Source organism: Diadema antillarum, unplaced genomic scaffold (assembly GCF_040938485.1).
Source record: "Diadema antillarum isolate AM-2024a unplaced genomic scaffold, OU_Dant_1.0 scf00000061, whole genome shotgun sequence".
Lineage (NCBI taxonomy): Eukaryota > Metazoa > Echinodermata > Echinoidea > Diadematoida > Diadematidae > Diadema > Diadema antillarum.
In genome coordinates this window covers 2,225,754-2,242,619 of record NW_027270950.1, presented here as the reverse complement: position 1 = coordinate 2,242,619, position 16,866 = coordinate 2,225,754, and the positions used below count along the sequence as shown (strand labels likewise).

The 16,866-nt window shown below is 37.9% G+C and overlaps 1 protein-coding gene across 1 annotated transcript; it reads right to left on the bottom strand.

Moving 5' to 3' along the window:
* Positions 1-337: 337 nt before the first annotated feature.
* LOC139716099 (peptidyl-prolyl cis-trans isomerase E-like) lies at positions 338-16,282 on the bottom strand. The gene is made up of 10 exons (XM_071627656.1): positions 16,243-16,282; positions 11,088-11,230; positions 10,142-10,168; positions 9,281-9,362; positions 7,351-7,478; positions 5,823-5,949; positions 4,022-4,101; positions 2,237-2,342; positions 1,451-1,526; positions 338-813 (listed from the first exon to the last, which is right to left on the bottom strand). The coding sequence occupies exons 1-10, from the start codon at positions 16,280-16,282 to the stop codon at positions 678-680; spliced, it is 945 nt and encodes a 314-aa protein (XP_071483757.1). The 3' UTR covers positions 338-677.
* Between the last annotated feature and the right edge of the window lie 584 nt (positions 16,283-16,866).

Sequence of the window (16,866 nt, the reverse complement as noted above, 5' to 3'; positions counted from 1 at the left end):
GGCAAGGCCGATTGGGGTTAATTGAGATTGATTTACTTTAATGTGCATTGGTCTGGCTTCCTACAAAATATTTTTTGAATGTCAAAAAATATCGAATCCCAATTTATTCTAAGGCAGATGAGAGAGAAAGAGAGAGACATGTATCTCAAGAAACTTTCAATCCTCCTGCCTTCAGCCATATGGTTTTCCACTTTGTAGAGGATGAATTTTTCACCTGATAGCATCAAGCAGCACTGTAAACATCATGGCAAAGATGCACTCAATGTATCACTGTAAAGGACGAGTGCATGGCAAGCTGTATGAAACAGGTGCCCATTCTAATACTTGTTTGTTTCACCAAAGGTTGAGGGGCGAGCAAAGGTCAGAGCAGGTGAAAGTGATGAAGCACAAGATTGACTGGTGCAGAGCACGTGTCATCATCCATATTCCTGCTGTGTCTCCTATTCCATCGCAGACTTCACAGTCAACATCACAATTGTCACCACCACTGCAGCCGAGAGCAAACTTGGGTATGGACGATCCTTCCTTTTGTCCTGCAACGTTTCCATCTCCTCCAGTGATTGTGCCCTCTTGTCTACATACTTGAGACAAGCACAGTAGCCAAAAGTTTCTTCCCTCTACAGGAGCCAGGGAGTTTGCCCACGAACCCGGCGGGCAGGGCCTCAAGCCGGGGTCCATCATACTAGCTCCCCGCAGTTCGTGATGGTGACGGTCTCCCGCGGCTTGCCGGACTTTGTTCCGACTGCCTCCATGTCCCTCACGACGTTCATCCCCTCGATGACTTGACCAAAGACCACATGTTTGCCATCCAGCCTGGACAATCAAATTGCAACAAAGTAATTGATGGTGAAATAAAGTATTGCATCACATATATATAGGTCTGCTATCAAAGAACAAACGTTGTGTGTAATCAATGAATTTTGTAAACTCCTAGTAGTAATTATATTGTTTGGGAGAATGTGTTCATGAAATTAAGGGTGACATTAGCTCTTATTTCAGATACATTTTAGTGAAATATGCCAGCAGCAGAACCACCATATCTGAAATAATAGGTGATCCTTAAAAACAAATTATATCTCATGACTAAAGCCCCTGAAATGACATCAGAATAAAAGAGACAAAACAACCAATATTGGTCCCAATTATAACCATCAAGCAAAGTAGACATATTGTTTTTAGAAAAAGAAGAGATGAAGAAAACTATGATCAGGGGCCCCGTTTCATAAAACTTGTCATCAGTGACAAGTTGTCATAGATATGACAAGCTACTGGATTCCTTGCATCTGATTGGCTGAGAGAAAATTTGTCAATAGAAATGTGGCAGTTGTCACCGATGACAAGTTTTATGAAAGGGGCCCAAGGTGAAACAAGAAAATGAAATCATAAGACTGTAATAAAACATTCAGCCATAACATCACTTTGATGGGGTGGACTCCTCAGGTACATTTACCATTCCGTTTTCTCTGTGGTGAGGAAGAACTGAGATCCATTGGTGTTTGGTCCAGAGTTAGCCATCGACAGCGTACCTTGGGGGAACAAAAAACCCAGACACAAGCAATGATATGTTTTAATGTTTGTCAGCATTTCTCAGTAAATATCATGACCAGGTAAAGACCACCGTAGTCTGCTCATGGTTCAATCATCATTTACATGGTCAGGTGAAACTTCTTCTTTCTTTCCTTATTTGTTCAATATTGTTGAAAGTGCACTCTGAGGGGGGATTGAGGGGGAGTAACTATAAATTGGTGCATAGACTTGTAATACAGCTAAGAGTTGGGAGCAATTACAGATTCAGGAGTGGTTTTCACACAAGAGGGGAATGAAATCCAAATATCATGCATGTGGTTATGAGTGAATCTAGCAATATCAATAGAATGCATCAATGAAAGTTTGAGGAAAATCTGACAATCCCTTGAAAAGTTGAAAAGCCCACCATCGCTGGATGAGAAAACGTCATCATTTTGTGAGGTCATATACAGAAAACAATACGAAAGAAAATATAAAGAGAATTCCACAAAATCTAATTCTTTTTATGAAAAGCACACATGTCCTCCATTTGATACTGGCATACGGTAAGCATAATATCATTGCCCTGCTTTCTGAAAGCGGCATAAGTCAAGCACTCTTTTATACTACAAAAGTCAAAATATGTTGAATTTCCTCTATCTAACAAAGTTAAACATAATATTGAGTGTACCGGTAGTTTGCTTAACACAAATTATTTCATTTGACTCACCTGGTCCAGTGTGCTTCAGGACAAAGTTCTCATCAGCAAACTTCTTGCCGTAGATGGACTTCCCGCCAGTCCCATTGTGATTGGTGAAGTCGCCGCCTTGACACATCTGGTATAGGCTTTAGGTCAAGGCTTTTTTTAACCATTTTTTTTTAAATGTCACAAACGACTTGAAAACTACAATGTATCCTGTAAAAGTCAGCAGTAGCAGCAAAAACTGTTATGTACATGTGAGACTGTGCTCTCAGAAAAGTTGTGTGAAGATTTTGTAACAATGTGCTTTGTTTGGTTGACATATAAGAATCAATTTTTTTCAAAAAAAATCAGTCTCCAACACAAAACCATTTTTTTTTTTAATGTTTGACCCATTGCTAAACATACACATATATGCACCTGTACCTCATAGTGGAAACAACACTGTATAGGGAAAAGATGTCCATTGCATTTAACCAATCAGGTCCAAGAAACTACATTTGTTTGCCTAGATGATTTTCCTCTTGATATAAAGTTTACTGTTCGTCGTTAATTTTTCATCAATAAGAGTACAAAAAAAACAAACACACACACAAGAATATATTGTTCATTTCAACTCTTTTCTTGTTCAATTGCTGTATACATTTTTTTTTTCCAGTTGCATACTTTTCAAAGGCATCTTAATTGCTATACGTACTTAATAACTGATTCTTGAATCAGCAACAAAATTTTGATGATTAAAGTTCACAGTAAGTTTTTGTTGATTTTCTTGATTTTGCACAGATTTAATGACTTCAGTCAGCTTCTGATATCCTCTCACCAATTAATGACATGCTGTGAAATCCAAAGGTGCCAAATCAATGATACGATAATGATTTCTGGTTTTCATGGTGATGAAACCACGAATGGCAATGAAGACAGTCTTCCCAGGGGTGGACATCAGTGAGTGCAGAGCAAAATGAAAAATTGAAAGACTATTAAAAAACGTTTGATACATTCTTTTGATCAAATTGCTGAATTTGCAATGTGAAGATCTATTCACAATAGAAGTCATTATGGACTGGCATTTCACAGGAAAGGTACTACATGTACAGATAAGTAAACATCACAAGGGCCTTTCAAGCACAATGCACAACCTCGGCTTTCACACACTTGAGGCAGCGCATGGTTTTGATTTGTACTTGTAGGGCATTTTGCCATGGTTCAGCATCCGAAACCATAACCATTGAGCTCACAATGGGACTGATGCGTTCATCTTATCTACACGTCGCGTGTCTAATGACTGCGGGACTTGACCATTGAAACGGCCCCTTAGCACGCTTGCTGCAAGTCACTTACATACTCTAGCAGCAGTCAGGTATGCGGACACATGGAACCAACACTGCGCATCATGTGTGTGCGTGTGTGTGTGTGTTGTGCAAAATTTAAAGGGAATGTTTCCCTATTACAATAAGTACACGTATACTCTACATGGAATTGCGAATTCTACTAAAGACTAGTGAAACATGCTGGAAATCTGATAATCTCTTCAAACATTAAAGTTTTCAATGTTTCGTTTAATCAAGATGTTGTCCTTTCTACAAGTGAAATTCCACAGATGTTTTGAACAATACATTCTTGTACATGCGTTCCAATCTCTGTCTTTTGCTAATATATCACTGTGCTCGTCTCAAATGTTTTGAACAATACATTCTTGTACATGCGTTCCAATCTCTGTCTCTTGCTAATATATCACTGTGCTCGCCTCAAATGTACCACGTGAGCCCAGATATACCAAGACACTTTGGGACAGTCAGGCGGTTAATAAAAGGATACAAACTGCGGGATGATTCTGTGAAAGATGCTCCCCTTGTAGCCGTACCCTTTCTCGTGGGTGCACAGACATCGGAAGTTCTCTGTGATTAAAGAAAAGGAAAGAACAAACATCATCGGGATTGGATTACTGTCACGCAAACGAAACATGCCAGTTCCAAGAATTACAGCATATTGACATTACATTTCTTTGAATAGTAAAATACATACATGCCACTTTGAATATACAGAGGCAACACAAGTTTCAAGAGACCATTATACAGTGCTCTAATGGCATAGAGTCCATAACATTGATAACTGTCACACTATCAATTGACTATAGATGAAAACTGTAGAACTTTACGAGTAGTTTCACTTGCAACAATCACACTGTCTCGTATTACTTTTAATAGTTACTTCAGGCTCTTTAAAAATTCATACTACTGACATGTGGGTACTTCTGCATATACCTTAGATCTATGCTAAAGCCTTACAGTTTCTCTCAAAAGATATTCGCTTGCCAAAGTATACTACCTATTTATAGTAAACATTTGATTCCCACAGTCAAACAAAACGGTACGCATTGCTTTACTTGATCAAATATTTGTAAACATCTCAAATTCTACTCTGATGACAGTGAGCAGGATTATACATTACAGACAATTTGGAAAACAAAACAAAAATGCATAATTCATACATATCATAGAGAGAACAAGGAAAAGTAGAAATTACGCGGTGCGTAATATATGTCCCCGCCGGAAGTAGCATTTAGTAGCAAAATGTACAATATAGGTAAAAAGATGAAGGTCAAAGGTCAAAGAAGTCAAAGGTCAAAATTCTATGTAGAAGTTTTGAAGCCCTCACCTAGTGCCATCACATAAAGCAAACGGAATCGAAATCGGGTTAGAAATGGCGAAGGAGTAGCATTTTGTAGCCAATGTACAATATAGTTTAAAAAATCAAGGTCAAAGGTCAAAGAAGTCAAAGGTCAAAATTCTGTGTAGAAGTTTTGAAGCCCTCACCTAGTGCCATCACATAAAGCAAACGGAATCAAAATCGGGTTAGAAATGGTGAAGGAGTAGCATTTTGTAGGCAATTTACAATATAGGTCAAAAATCAAGGTCAAAGGTCAAAGAAGTCAAAGGTCAAAATTCTGTGTAGAAGTTTTGAAGCCCTCACCTAGTGCAATCATATAAAGCAAACGGAATCAAAATCGGGTTAGAAATGGCGAAGGAGTAGCATTTTGAAGCAAAATGTACAATATAGGTCAAAGGTCAAGGTCAAAGGTCACAACTGAAATTCTGTATAGAAGTTTCAAAGCTCCCATGTAGTGCCATCATATAAAGCAAACAGAATCAAAATCGGGTTAGAAATGGCGAAGGAGTAGCATTTTGAACATTTTGATCACACACGGACGCACACACGGACGGACACACGGACGGACGGACACACGGACACACGGACACACACACGTACGGAGCCCGTTTCATAGTCCCCTGCTCGAACTCGTTCGGCGGGGACAAAAAAGAGGGAGACACAACAGTGGAGGACAAATTGAAATTGATATTTGATAAATCCAAACAAGGAAAGACGATTCATTATCATTATTTCTCTTCATTTCTCCATTTTCATAATACAGATATTATACCTATAGAGATACATATTATATAGATGTGGATATACCCATGCCAGGGCAGAAAACCATAGTTTGATGTACTGATACACAAGGCAAATTATATCTATCTTTGTATTGCTTGGAATTTAGTAGATGACCCAGTGACATTGAGTCCAGTGTTCTGGCATAAGATCTTCAGAGTCAACTGACCTACTGTCATGGGAGCTACATCGGCACGAAGCTGAGCCGTGATCCTTCCTGCCGGCTTGCTGCCGATCTTGATGTCAAAGAACACCTGTGGGTTGGCTCTTGACTTCTTGGGTGCCGGTTCTGTGGCCTGCAGATACAAATGTTTCAAATGTACTGTCAAGTTAGTGTGCTTTGTTCTGTTTGCCAACTGGCATATCTACTATTATGAAGTGCTAGTTTTAGCCGATTGGCACAGATGTTTGCAAACTAACTGCCCATCAGCAGAGATTACTGTATACGCCAAATATTTTGCGATGTTTTTATTTTTGTGAATTTTGCGAGTCAGGTGCTATTTGCTAAATCAAAGATACGCAAAAATATTGACTCCGATCCCGATGTGAATGTGACGTACGTGTGTACACTTCTCCATTCAGTACAGGAGTCCATAATCGTGAATTTATTTAAACCACTTGCAAAATTGTTGGGAATTCTCGATTCATGAAAGTTTAGACTCACGAAATATATGGCGTATACAGTACCTCATTCCCCTAAATTCTTGCGTCACTGTAGCTTTCCTGTTGGACTGAGGCAAACTATTATGCCTGAAAGAGGTGGTTGACTTACAATGTTGATACAACCAAAATCAATTTGGATGGTATTTAACTAAATGGCGATGAAAGACTTTGGCAAGTTACAGCTAAGTGCCTGGGCATGTTTAGAATTAAACAAAATGAGCACAAGTTTACATCCTCCATTCTCTCTTAGTCTGCCCTGTCAATTAACTTCTCGTCTCTTGAGGTACAGCAACCCATAATAGCTGTAAATGAATACTACATCCCATTCCTGTAAGGCATGACTTAACATATCAGTGTCATGTTCAAGATGTGAGCCAAGAGAAGGAGGCAATAAAATACGGGAACAGAAACTTAAGTCTTGAAACTTCATACAATGTAGATTTAGGAAGAATACTGTGATAGAGTAGGAATACAGCATACAGTACAGTACAAATCTATTGCCATCATCAAAATACCACCAAAATTAAAATCATTGTAAAGCGATGTGTAAGAGTCCTAAGAAAAACCAATTGTATTCATATGCCCTTTCATAGGAAATATGATGCCTTTTAATACAGCCGATTCTCATTATTACGAGGTCTTCGGGACAAGCAGTTCTCTTTCATTGCAAATTTTGCTACAATCAAAGGGAAATTTGCACGTCTCAGACCTTAGGGCTAAGAATTTGGGGGTCTGAATCGTTACTTCATTATAGCAAAATTTTGTTAATACTCTTAACTCTGTTCATAACAACATTAGTGCCTTGTGTCATGCCCAAAAAAAAAAAAAATAAAAAAAAAATAAATAAATATGCTTGGTTACATGATGAAATTATGATTCAGCAGGGATACTTCTGATTATTTGTCCGTCTTGGTCTGTTACCCACTTTGCATACGGAAATCATTAAACTCTAAAGTTGTGTTTGGGAAATGAATTTCAGACCTGCATCACAAATCACATGACTTTATGCGACTGAAATTTCTTCACATCATTACCTCATCGGACTTTTCAGCTGGTCTCTTGGTTGCCGTGGCGTCACCATCGTCCCCTCCGACCACGCCTCCCTCCTCGTTCTTCAGAGTTGCTCCTGCATACTTCTTGAGCCAGTTGTCATCAGACCAAACTGCAATGAGGTAAGACCGTGAAAGATTGGCATTGATGCAAGAATAAGGCAATACAGATTGAGATGCAGGGGAACCTCGTTATAATGACAACCTATTAAAAACCCCAAGACAATTAGTTGCTATACACAATTTCTCGCTACATATCAGGGTACCAAAAAAATAAATACATATAGGGTTTTTGTGACACAATTTGTTGCCCCGGCACAAATTGTCGCCCCCTGAAACAGGCAATAAATTGTGCATGGAGCTGTAGTGATGGCACAAATTGTCACCCCTGCACAATTTGTCGTCTGGCGACAATTTGTGCAGAGGGCTGATGGCACAAATTGTCGCCCGCCCTTCAAGCACATTTTGGGGGGTAATATCATTCTGGACATAGTCATTGAAATACCAACACATAACTTAAGGGCTACATCCATGCAAACAAGCCATGTACAAAGTCACGGTTTTCAAGGTTTCAAGGAAGTGTGTCGCCAGGTAACAAATTATGCAGGGGCGACAATTTGTGCCGTAACATAGGCTTTTCACCTGAAAAATCGTTTTCTTATGAATTTTTCTTTCTTTTCTTTTCTTTTTTCAATATCCCACCTCTTTGTAACAAGGTTTCATTGTATTTTGATAGGTTGCCCCTTTGAATGTGGAAATTATGCAACTGCTCTACCAGAATCTTGGCAAAAAGGAAGTGCTTTTAATAGAGAAAAGGTCTAAAAAAAATTGAGAGAATTCATTGTACAATTACAGTTGAGTTTTATAACATTATCAAAAGAGCTTTTGGACTGCAAATGGGTAGTCATTTCCTCATTTGTTTTTCCTGCCATTTATGACACACATGCTACAATTTACATAGTTACTTCACGTTAATATGATGGAGTCTGATTATTTCTGTTAAAGTGAATTCCTTTGTGCATCATCATCCAAATCAGCAAGATTATCCCAGGGAAAGTTACACCAATTCTCCTCGAGTCTTGGCGGGATTGGTAAACAGGAACTACTCAAAACTTATGAAGTGGACTCAGCAAATGCAGAAAGAAATTTGATAGGAGAATAAATCACTGAAAATTGATAGAGAAATTGAGCAACCCCTTCAAAAGTTATCAAGTTCTTACAAAGTTACAGTCAATAACTCAATGATTACAAAATTTCCTGTTGTACAGCTGTACATGTAATAAATAATTAGAGATACAAATGGAATTTAGAAAAAAAAAACGCAAAAAATAAAATCACTTCTCGATAATATCTAATGACCACTTAACAAATCTTCTAAGAGGCTAGAACATGAAATCAGTCAAAAATGTGAAAATTCATAACTTTTGAAAGGAATGATCAACGTTCCTCAGTATAAGAACTGCATTCACTTGATCCGCATTATAATCACATGTCATGGGAAAACTACCACTATCATCGGGACAGTCAGCACTTGGATATGATAAATCAAGTGAAAAAAACAGCAGGAACTGTCACATAGTGATCATGTGTTATTTGAAAGTGTGGGTTTGCATGATGAGGCATATTTGCTAGAAGAGTTTGCCGGGTCACCATTTGAGAGTCATCCAGACAAAGGACTATCAATCTGCTCCAAAACATCGACCTCAAGAGCAGCTACTCCATTCTTAGAACTCTGTTCGAGCTAGCTAAGTTCCTGTTAGAGCTACCCAGAAATGAAACAATCAGTACTTCAGCCAGGGCTCTCAATTGCTGGCACCACAAGCTCTTCATACTGACATAAAATGACACAACAGATCTCGACTGGTACTACCACGAAACAGGAAACAAAATATGAAACTTGATGCGCCTCACTTACCCGGTTTCCCCGATCCCTCCTTGATTTTCATGGGCTTGGCAAGGTTCACACGGATGGTGCGACCAAAGAGCTCGGAATCATTCTGGGGACAAGTACAGTTACTCAGAGTTAGCAACAAACTATGTTCAGTCACATAAACATCTGGCTACATAACATTTAATGCTGAAAAAGATGCTTGGGGATGCACAGGTTCTGGAACAGCTAGGGGGAAAATGTTCATAGATTCAATCATTTAATCTAACTCCTTTTAACATGAATCAAAAGTATCTAAACATTTACAAATATAGTACATACACGTATGCAAAATTCTTTCTTTCATTCTAATGTTTCTGTAACTCTCCTTAGAGATAAAAAAAACCCACCTAATTTGTATCATGACAAATGTTGAATGAAACATTGACAAATGTTAATCTTAAAGAGCCTCCGATATCAACAGCTGTTTACCACACCTAGTGTAAGCTCTACCACTGTATATTACTCTTAACATGAGGAAGTGTCTCGTTAGTGCGAGTAAGGCAATTATGTGTTAAAAAAGAAATGTCTGCTGTTTGTATATTTTTCTTTCTTCAATACTGATTAAAGAGTAAGTTTCCCCGAACCATGTGCATTAAGCAAAGCAAAATGTAGAAAGAGGAAGTATGAGAAAAATATGACAATCGGTTCTAAAATAATGTAGTTTACACATTTTCTACACTGCCTGGACATTTTACTTATCTTTTTGCTTTGCTCAATGGACAAATTTTTGGGGAGACTTGCCCTGAAGGAAAATGTTTTTGCTGCTCCTCGTTTTACCCAGTGCACAATGGCAAAAGGTGTGTCACATCTCAGGAGCATGATACGTTGCCATGGCAGCATACTCACCATGTTATCAATTGCAGCTGCACAGTCCTGTAAGAACAGAAATATTGGCAGGAGGAAAGACATTATGCATCATACTGGGAAAGATTGTGGAGTCATGACAGTGAGTGGTTAAATAGCACAAAAGTAATGGAAGCTCCATGTTTTATTCTTTGACGTTTTAAAGACACAACAGAGTTGTAAAATGAAAAAAAAGTCTTGTTAATTTCCATTATGATTTTTCATGAAGCTTCTGAGCTATTGAACATAAATACAAAAAAACTTTATGAACCTGACTCATAAACAGTTCTTTCCTTTGCCTGGCAGTCCCCTGTAACTATCAGCCTTTCAGCAGAGTCAAAATTACATTACATGAATGGATAATCTCTCACTCTAAATTTTAATAGTGCCAAACGTTCGCTGTTTGCGCACTCTGCTCTTCTCCTGTACACAGATGTGTGAGAGTCTCATACATTAATGAATAATTTTAGACAGTCCATTTCTCATTCATTCATCACTGCAATAAGAGACTGGACAATTATCCATTAGGCAAAAACATGAGCTTGGCATCATGGCAACTGGATAACCCTCTCAAGCTCAGTAACAAAGCAGCAGATAGAGCTTTACACTCTTTCCCCATTTAAAATAGTGCAAGTAGTTTATACTCCAATCGCTGCCAATCACTATGAACGCTAACTTTACGGCAAGGTATACAGCGTGCTCCAGTTATAATAAATATGGTTGTAACTAGATTTCATTACAATCAAGTAAAAATTCATATCAGATCCACAGATCATTACCTCTATACTTTATTTGTGAGGCTACAACAAAATTTCGATATCCAAGGTAGACATACTGCTGGTCTTGAGAACTTTGTTATGATGGAAGTTTCCTGTGCAGTCATTTTATATGTTTGTACAAGTATCAAGCACATCCTGCAAAAAATGTGCTACCTCACATACACATGTACCTCGGCAAACTCAAACTCGACAAAGGCGAACCCACGATGTTTTTCAGACTCGTAGTCCAGCGGGATCTGAATGTCCATGATGTCGCCAAAGGGGATGAATGCTGCATGAAGGGTTTTCTCATCAACCTCCTCAGCCAAGCCCCCTGGAGAGGAGAGCAGAGAAAAAAGAAAAGGCAAATCAATGTATACAGTAAGTTGAAGGTGTAAATACTATATAGATACAAAGTGTTCCTTTCCAAAAGATGCTTCAAATCTATATTCATGAAATAGGACTTTCTCTTTCATTATTAGTCTTACACAGTAAACTCTAAAAGTATTGGAAGTTTTGTGAGAAATTACGGAAATCAGGTGAAGAAAAACAACCCTTGTTTCAAAGGTGCTACATCCAGCAGGATCCAATCAGAAACCAGTGTCAATAACTTTATTGCACTTTGACCTAATAAATGCCAGGCAGGCTGGCTTTCTTAGCTGTGTATTAAACTTCCCAGATTACCCACATACAATATGCAATGACTGGCTCAGAAATATTAATTTCCATGCATATAAATTCTTTGGAGAGATAAACAAAAGAGAATGCACAGGGATAACAAATCATCCAAGAAGAATGCAAAAGGAGTAGTTACGCAAAATGTACTAGTATATCTCTGTGATGAAAGTTTCGTTTCAAAAGGCAGCAAGTCCATAAAATCCCCCAAAATATCAATTCATTAAATATCAGTGTAGGCACTGATTTGTCTGCTCTATAAATGAATGCACATTTTCTTGATCCTGTTTATTATGAATCAATCATACACAACGTGTAGGACATTCTAAATTAGTCACTGCATGAAAAGGCTTCAGAGGCCTGTGAAATAAAAATCAGGGCTTTTTTTTCTCCTTTTGAGTGAAAGTCGATTTATAGTTGTAGTACCTATTGGGAAGGAACTCTTCATAAATACATGTAGATTTCATAACTCTAAAAGTGAAAAAAAAACCATACATACCTGAACTGATATTTTGACATTTCAATCAAGATTTTACCAACCCTGTAGGAATATTTTTTCAAAATGTGTGTTCTTTTCACTGCAGCCTTACAGTTCTAGAGCTCTGCATGACATGCACTGATATTGTGATGTTAGGAGTTGAGGCCAAGAGTGTAGAACATGATTTTGTCCATGGGAATTACAACACATTGAAATTGACTTCTACTACCATTGTTAGTTGTGAGGTTGCAGTTAACAGTTGTGGGCTAGGTAAATTCTAGATGAATAGGAAGAACAACAAAACATCAACTGCAGACATATTGTTTTCTGAAATTCCAATCGCATCAACCAGGGAGGTGGAAAGTTCACCTCCCTGACCACTAACTGCGACAGCCGCCACACGCAGCGTGTGGCGGCTGCGCCGTGCTCCCATTCAGATCTTCATGTTGAACAAACGGGTGCCTTTGCGGCGCTATATTTCCTTAATTTTTCAACAGAAACTACTAGGAATACTTACATGGGTCGATGAAACCTAAATGACTATCATCGGCGACTGTTTGATGCATTTCATTGCTTATGATGCACAAAATGATGTCTTATAAGCAGCTCACCGATGTTCACAGAATTCACAATCACTTGCACAAGCGCACAGAATAGGGGAGCTATTCGTTATTCTCACATAAGCGAAACTGCGGGGAAGCCGCCAGGACCGCGCCTGGCCGCGCGGTCTCCGGGGCTACCTGACCATGTGCTGTTTACAGTTGTAGACAGTTTTATCAGTAACTGTAAGAGGGGGTTCTAGAGCCCCTATTTTTACAGATAGCGGCATAATCGTGAAATAGTCCCCACCACTGCGTGTCCGTACTAAATAAAACCCTACCTAACCCTAATCGCGCGGGTGCACGCGCACTGTGGTGGGGATCTAGGTGGGGACTATATCACGATAATGCCCAGATAGCTCGATAGATAGTGTAGACCTACCGTTACAGTCTAGACGCTAGTCTATTTTTTTGTTTTCAGTGATCTTTTTATTAATTCCATTTCCTTTGAGAATATAACAATTCCAAAAATAATTACACACATTCTACATAACATCTGTCATAAATCATGTAGATATTCCTACAGTTATGAGACATAATCCATAATCCATAAAACAAGAATAATCATTCAATTCATTTTAAGGCAGATATCAAACAGAAGAGAGGAAATAGAATGAATTATCCGATCATTCCTTTTTAACTACAAAACAAACAAGCAGAATTCATATATACATTTGTGAGCAATTTAGCCAAACACTAAAAAAACAGGAAATGAAATTTCTATTATATCAAAAGAACGATGACAACAACAACAACATAAACCACCCTCATTCCCACCTTTCCACCATACCCAACCCTCAACTACTCATAACTTTAAACTTTAAACCCCCCCCCAAAAAAAGAAAAAAACATCCTTCTCATCTCTAAACCACCTCCCCACCCTCTACACTACATCCACCTCCTTACCCGAGACAGACACACTCCCTCTCATCCACCTCTCATCTCATCCACCTTTCATCCACCCACCCATTTACACACCCACCCTGCACACACATCCGCTTAACACACACACACACACACACACACACACACACATCCACTTAAACACACTTCCACACCCCCTGCACACACATTCACTCACCACAACACACAGTTATTTCTGCTCGCATTCAGAACATAATAATTATGCTAATTATGCTTAGGACATATGCTGCATACACACAATACATGCATGCACATACACATATCATACACACAATATACATATCCACATACCTGCATATATATTTTATATACACAATACTTATCTCTGAACTCAAAAATATCTAAAGAAAAGAAGTCAGTAATCAAACACACACAAAAGGGGAGAAGTACGGGTGCATAAATAAACTAATCCTTTACAAAATTTTTTAAACATTCCCATTTCAGCAAATGCAAACCCGGTTTATTTCTTCTTATGGCAATATCATTCTCTTCCTTTCGACATGTCATTAATGCCTTTTTTAATTCTACCAATGTCGGTGTTATTAACTGTGACCTCGCTTTATATAACATATGTTTAACTATAAGAATAAGAGTGTTGTACAGTTTGATTCTGTGAGAAGTTCCTTCTAAACCAATATGTATATCCCGCCAAGCTAAATTACGTAACTCTTCTAACTGAAAGTACTCAATGAAATCATGCCATAAAGATTTAACTTTTTCACAGTTCCAAAATAAATGCGAGTAAGTTTCAGAGCTTTTTCCACAAAAGGAACATAAATTATCAGCCACAAAACCAAATTTTAGGAGCTGTTCCTTAGTATAAATCGCCCCGTGTAATAACTTATATTGAAATTCTCTTAAGTCTCCAATTAGAGTTGAACTTCTGGGCCTTATAAAAATATCTCTCATACTTTTATCAGCGAAAACAAATTTTTGGTGTCCATCTCTAATTTCTAAACAGTAAGACTGCTTTAAAAGAGACACGAAATGTGAATAAATCTTCCTGGATTGTATCTTTTTTAAATCTGTAATTTGGCCAAAAAACTTTAAAGGTATATTAAAATCACTGACATCTAGGGTACTTCATACCAATTGCATAAAATTCCATCATATTTCCCACTTTTCAAAATGGACTCACAAAAACTCCATACATAAGCAATATTTTCACTTTGTAAACCTAAACTTTGAAAATAACTAATTGGTCTTATGGATTGTTTATCAAATAATTGTTCTAAGTGATAAACCTTCCGCTCATATAAATCTGCATTAAATATCATTTTCCCTCTCAATAAAAAATCTTTATTATTAAATATAATTGGATTAATTTTCCCTTCTTCAAAACTTCTGCAGTTATATAAGTCTTCCCAGGCAGCTAACATTTCTAAATAAAACGATGGTGCCTTAAGTGAAAGTTTTTTAGTCTCATAATTGCAAAGAAATAAAATTCTACCTCCTACAGCTTTAAAACTGTGATCAAAGTATACTTTCCAACTCATATTTCGTTCTCCATACAAAAGTCTTTTTACCCACATCACTCTCTGAGTTTTCACACACAATTCAAAATTCATCATTCTCAATCCACCATCCTTGTAATCCTGATACATAATGGCTCGTTTGACACGATCCTTGCCCTTCCACACAAAATCAAAGCAACTTTTCTGAATTTCATCAAATAACCATTTTGGAACAACAGAGGATGACGCCACATAAATCAATTTAGATAAAGCATAAGTTTTAAGTAAGTGAATTTTCCCCATGATGGTGAGATCTCTTTGCTTCCACCAACCTAAAAGTCTTTTAATTTTACTTAATATTTCTTTATAATTAACTTCCTCCATTCTCTTCCTTTCTAAAGCAAATGTAATCCCTAAAATCTTAATTTCTGTAACTATACTTCCAAACTGAAATTGTGCTACATTCTCTTCATCCTTACCAATAATCAAAACCTTCGTTTTATCCATATTAACCCTTAAACCACTGACTTCCGAAAAAATCTGAAATAAGTTTTGTAGTAACCTAACTGACTCTTTATCTCTTATAAAAATTGTCATATCGATCATCGGCATACAGTATCTGCTTTACTTCAAAATCACCAAGATCAATCCCTCTCAAAGTAGTCTCATTTCTCGAAGCATGTGCCAAAATTTCAATAACTACTAAAAATAAATAAGGTGATAATGGGTCACCCTGACGCACACCCCATTCTATTCTAAAATAACCGGTTGAAAACCCCTCATTCATTACACAGCTGCTAATATCAGTATAATTCTATCTGAATTAATTACTCATGACATGTCCACACACACACACACACACACACACACACGGAAAGTAAAGACATGTGGATGAATTAGAATTAAAATCTATGTAACTATTCGTCATGACAGTCCACATATTGAAGTTCTCCGAAATTCCCTTGATTTCAAAGGTAAAGCCTAAGGCAAATGTGCTAACAATGCGAATAAATTAGACCATATCTATGATATAATATGACTCGAGTCAGGGAGGAAAATATTCCTTACGCCGATTTCTTAGGGTGGGACTGCAGCCGGTAGACTACTCCACTTTGTCAAGCTACACTTTGTTATTTCGTGTTTTATTTATATTCTAGTCCTAGATGAGGTATTCCAAATGGTAACAGTCACTGCTGACAACGAGAGCATAACTCACCGACATAGGCAATTCTTTTGGAGTTTGTTGTGGTCGACATTGTCCTTTCCGTCAGTCTTCGCATGTGTCCGCTCACACAGTTTTACATGAATCATCGACTACGAGTTAACACACTGTACTGCACGTGTGCTACTGTACTGTATGATCATATACGATACGTGTGGTGGATACACGTACGTACGATGAGTTCGTACGTCTTGTCAGTTGAAGGTAAACTCGACAATCCGATCGGATCCCGCCGAAATTATGGTGGTCCAAGAGGGACATCGCAAACGAATTAAACAAGTAAAAAAGAAAAAAATGGCGCGTGGGGAAATTTGCATCATGATTATAATTTTGTGATGCTGTCTCTGAATTCACTTTATCATAAATCGCAAAACTGAGACAATGTACCCGTGATAACTGAGAAAGTACAAATCCTTTTAGGACAGTTCCTGATAAATTTCCGTTATTGTTGTTTTTGATGTTCTCTACAGCTCTCTCCATGCTCTTCGCAACTGAGTTATTGATCCTAGTTATGCTGGTTATTGAGCAGTATCAGTGCGCAAGTATGTTCTTTGGAAATGGCTTTTACACGTTGCAGGAAAAGAAGAAGAACCTACTTCTTTCTTCCGTTAAGTATAT

Bases quoted from the DNA above. Each gene is read 5' to 3' on its own strand.
- LOC139716099 (XM_071627656.1), bottom strand. From the start codon at position 16,282: ATGTCGACCACAACAAACTCCAAAAGAATTGCCTATGTCG. The intron at 10,169-11,087 runs GTACATGTGTAT...CTGTTCTTACAG, and splicing joins TCGAGTTTGAGTTTGCCGAG to GACTGTGCAGCTGCAATTGA. The intron at 4,102-5,822 runs GTCAGTTGACTC...CTTTAATCACAG, and splicing joins TGTAGCTCCCATGACAGTAG to AGAACTTCCGATGTCTGTGC.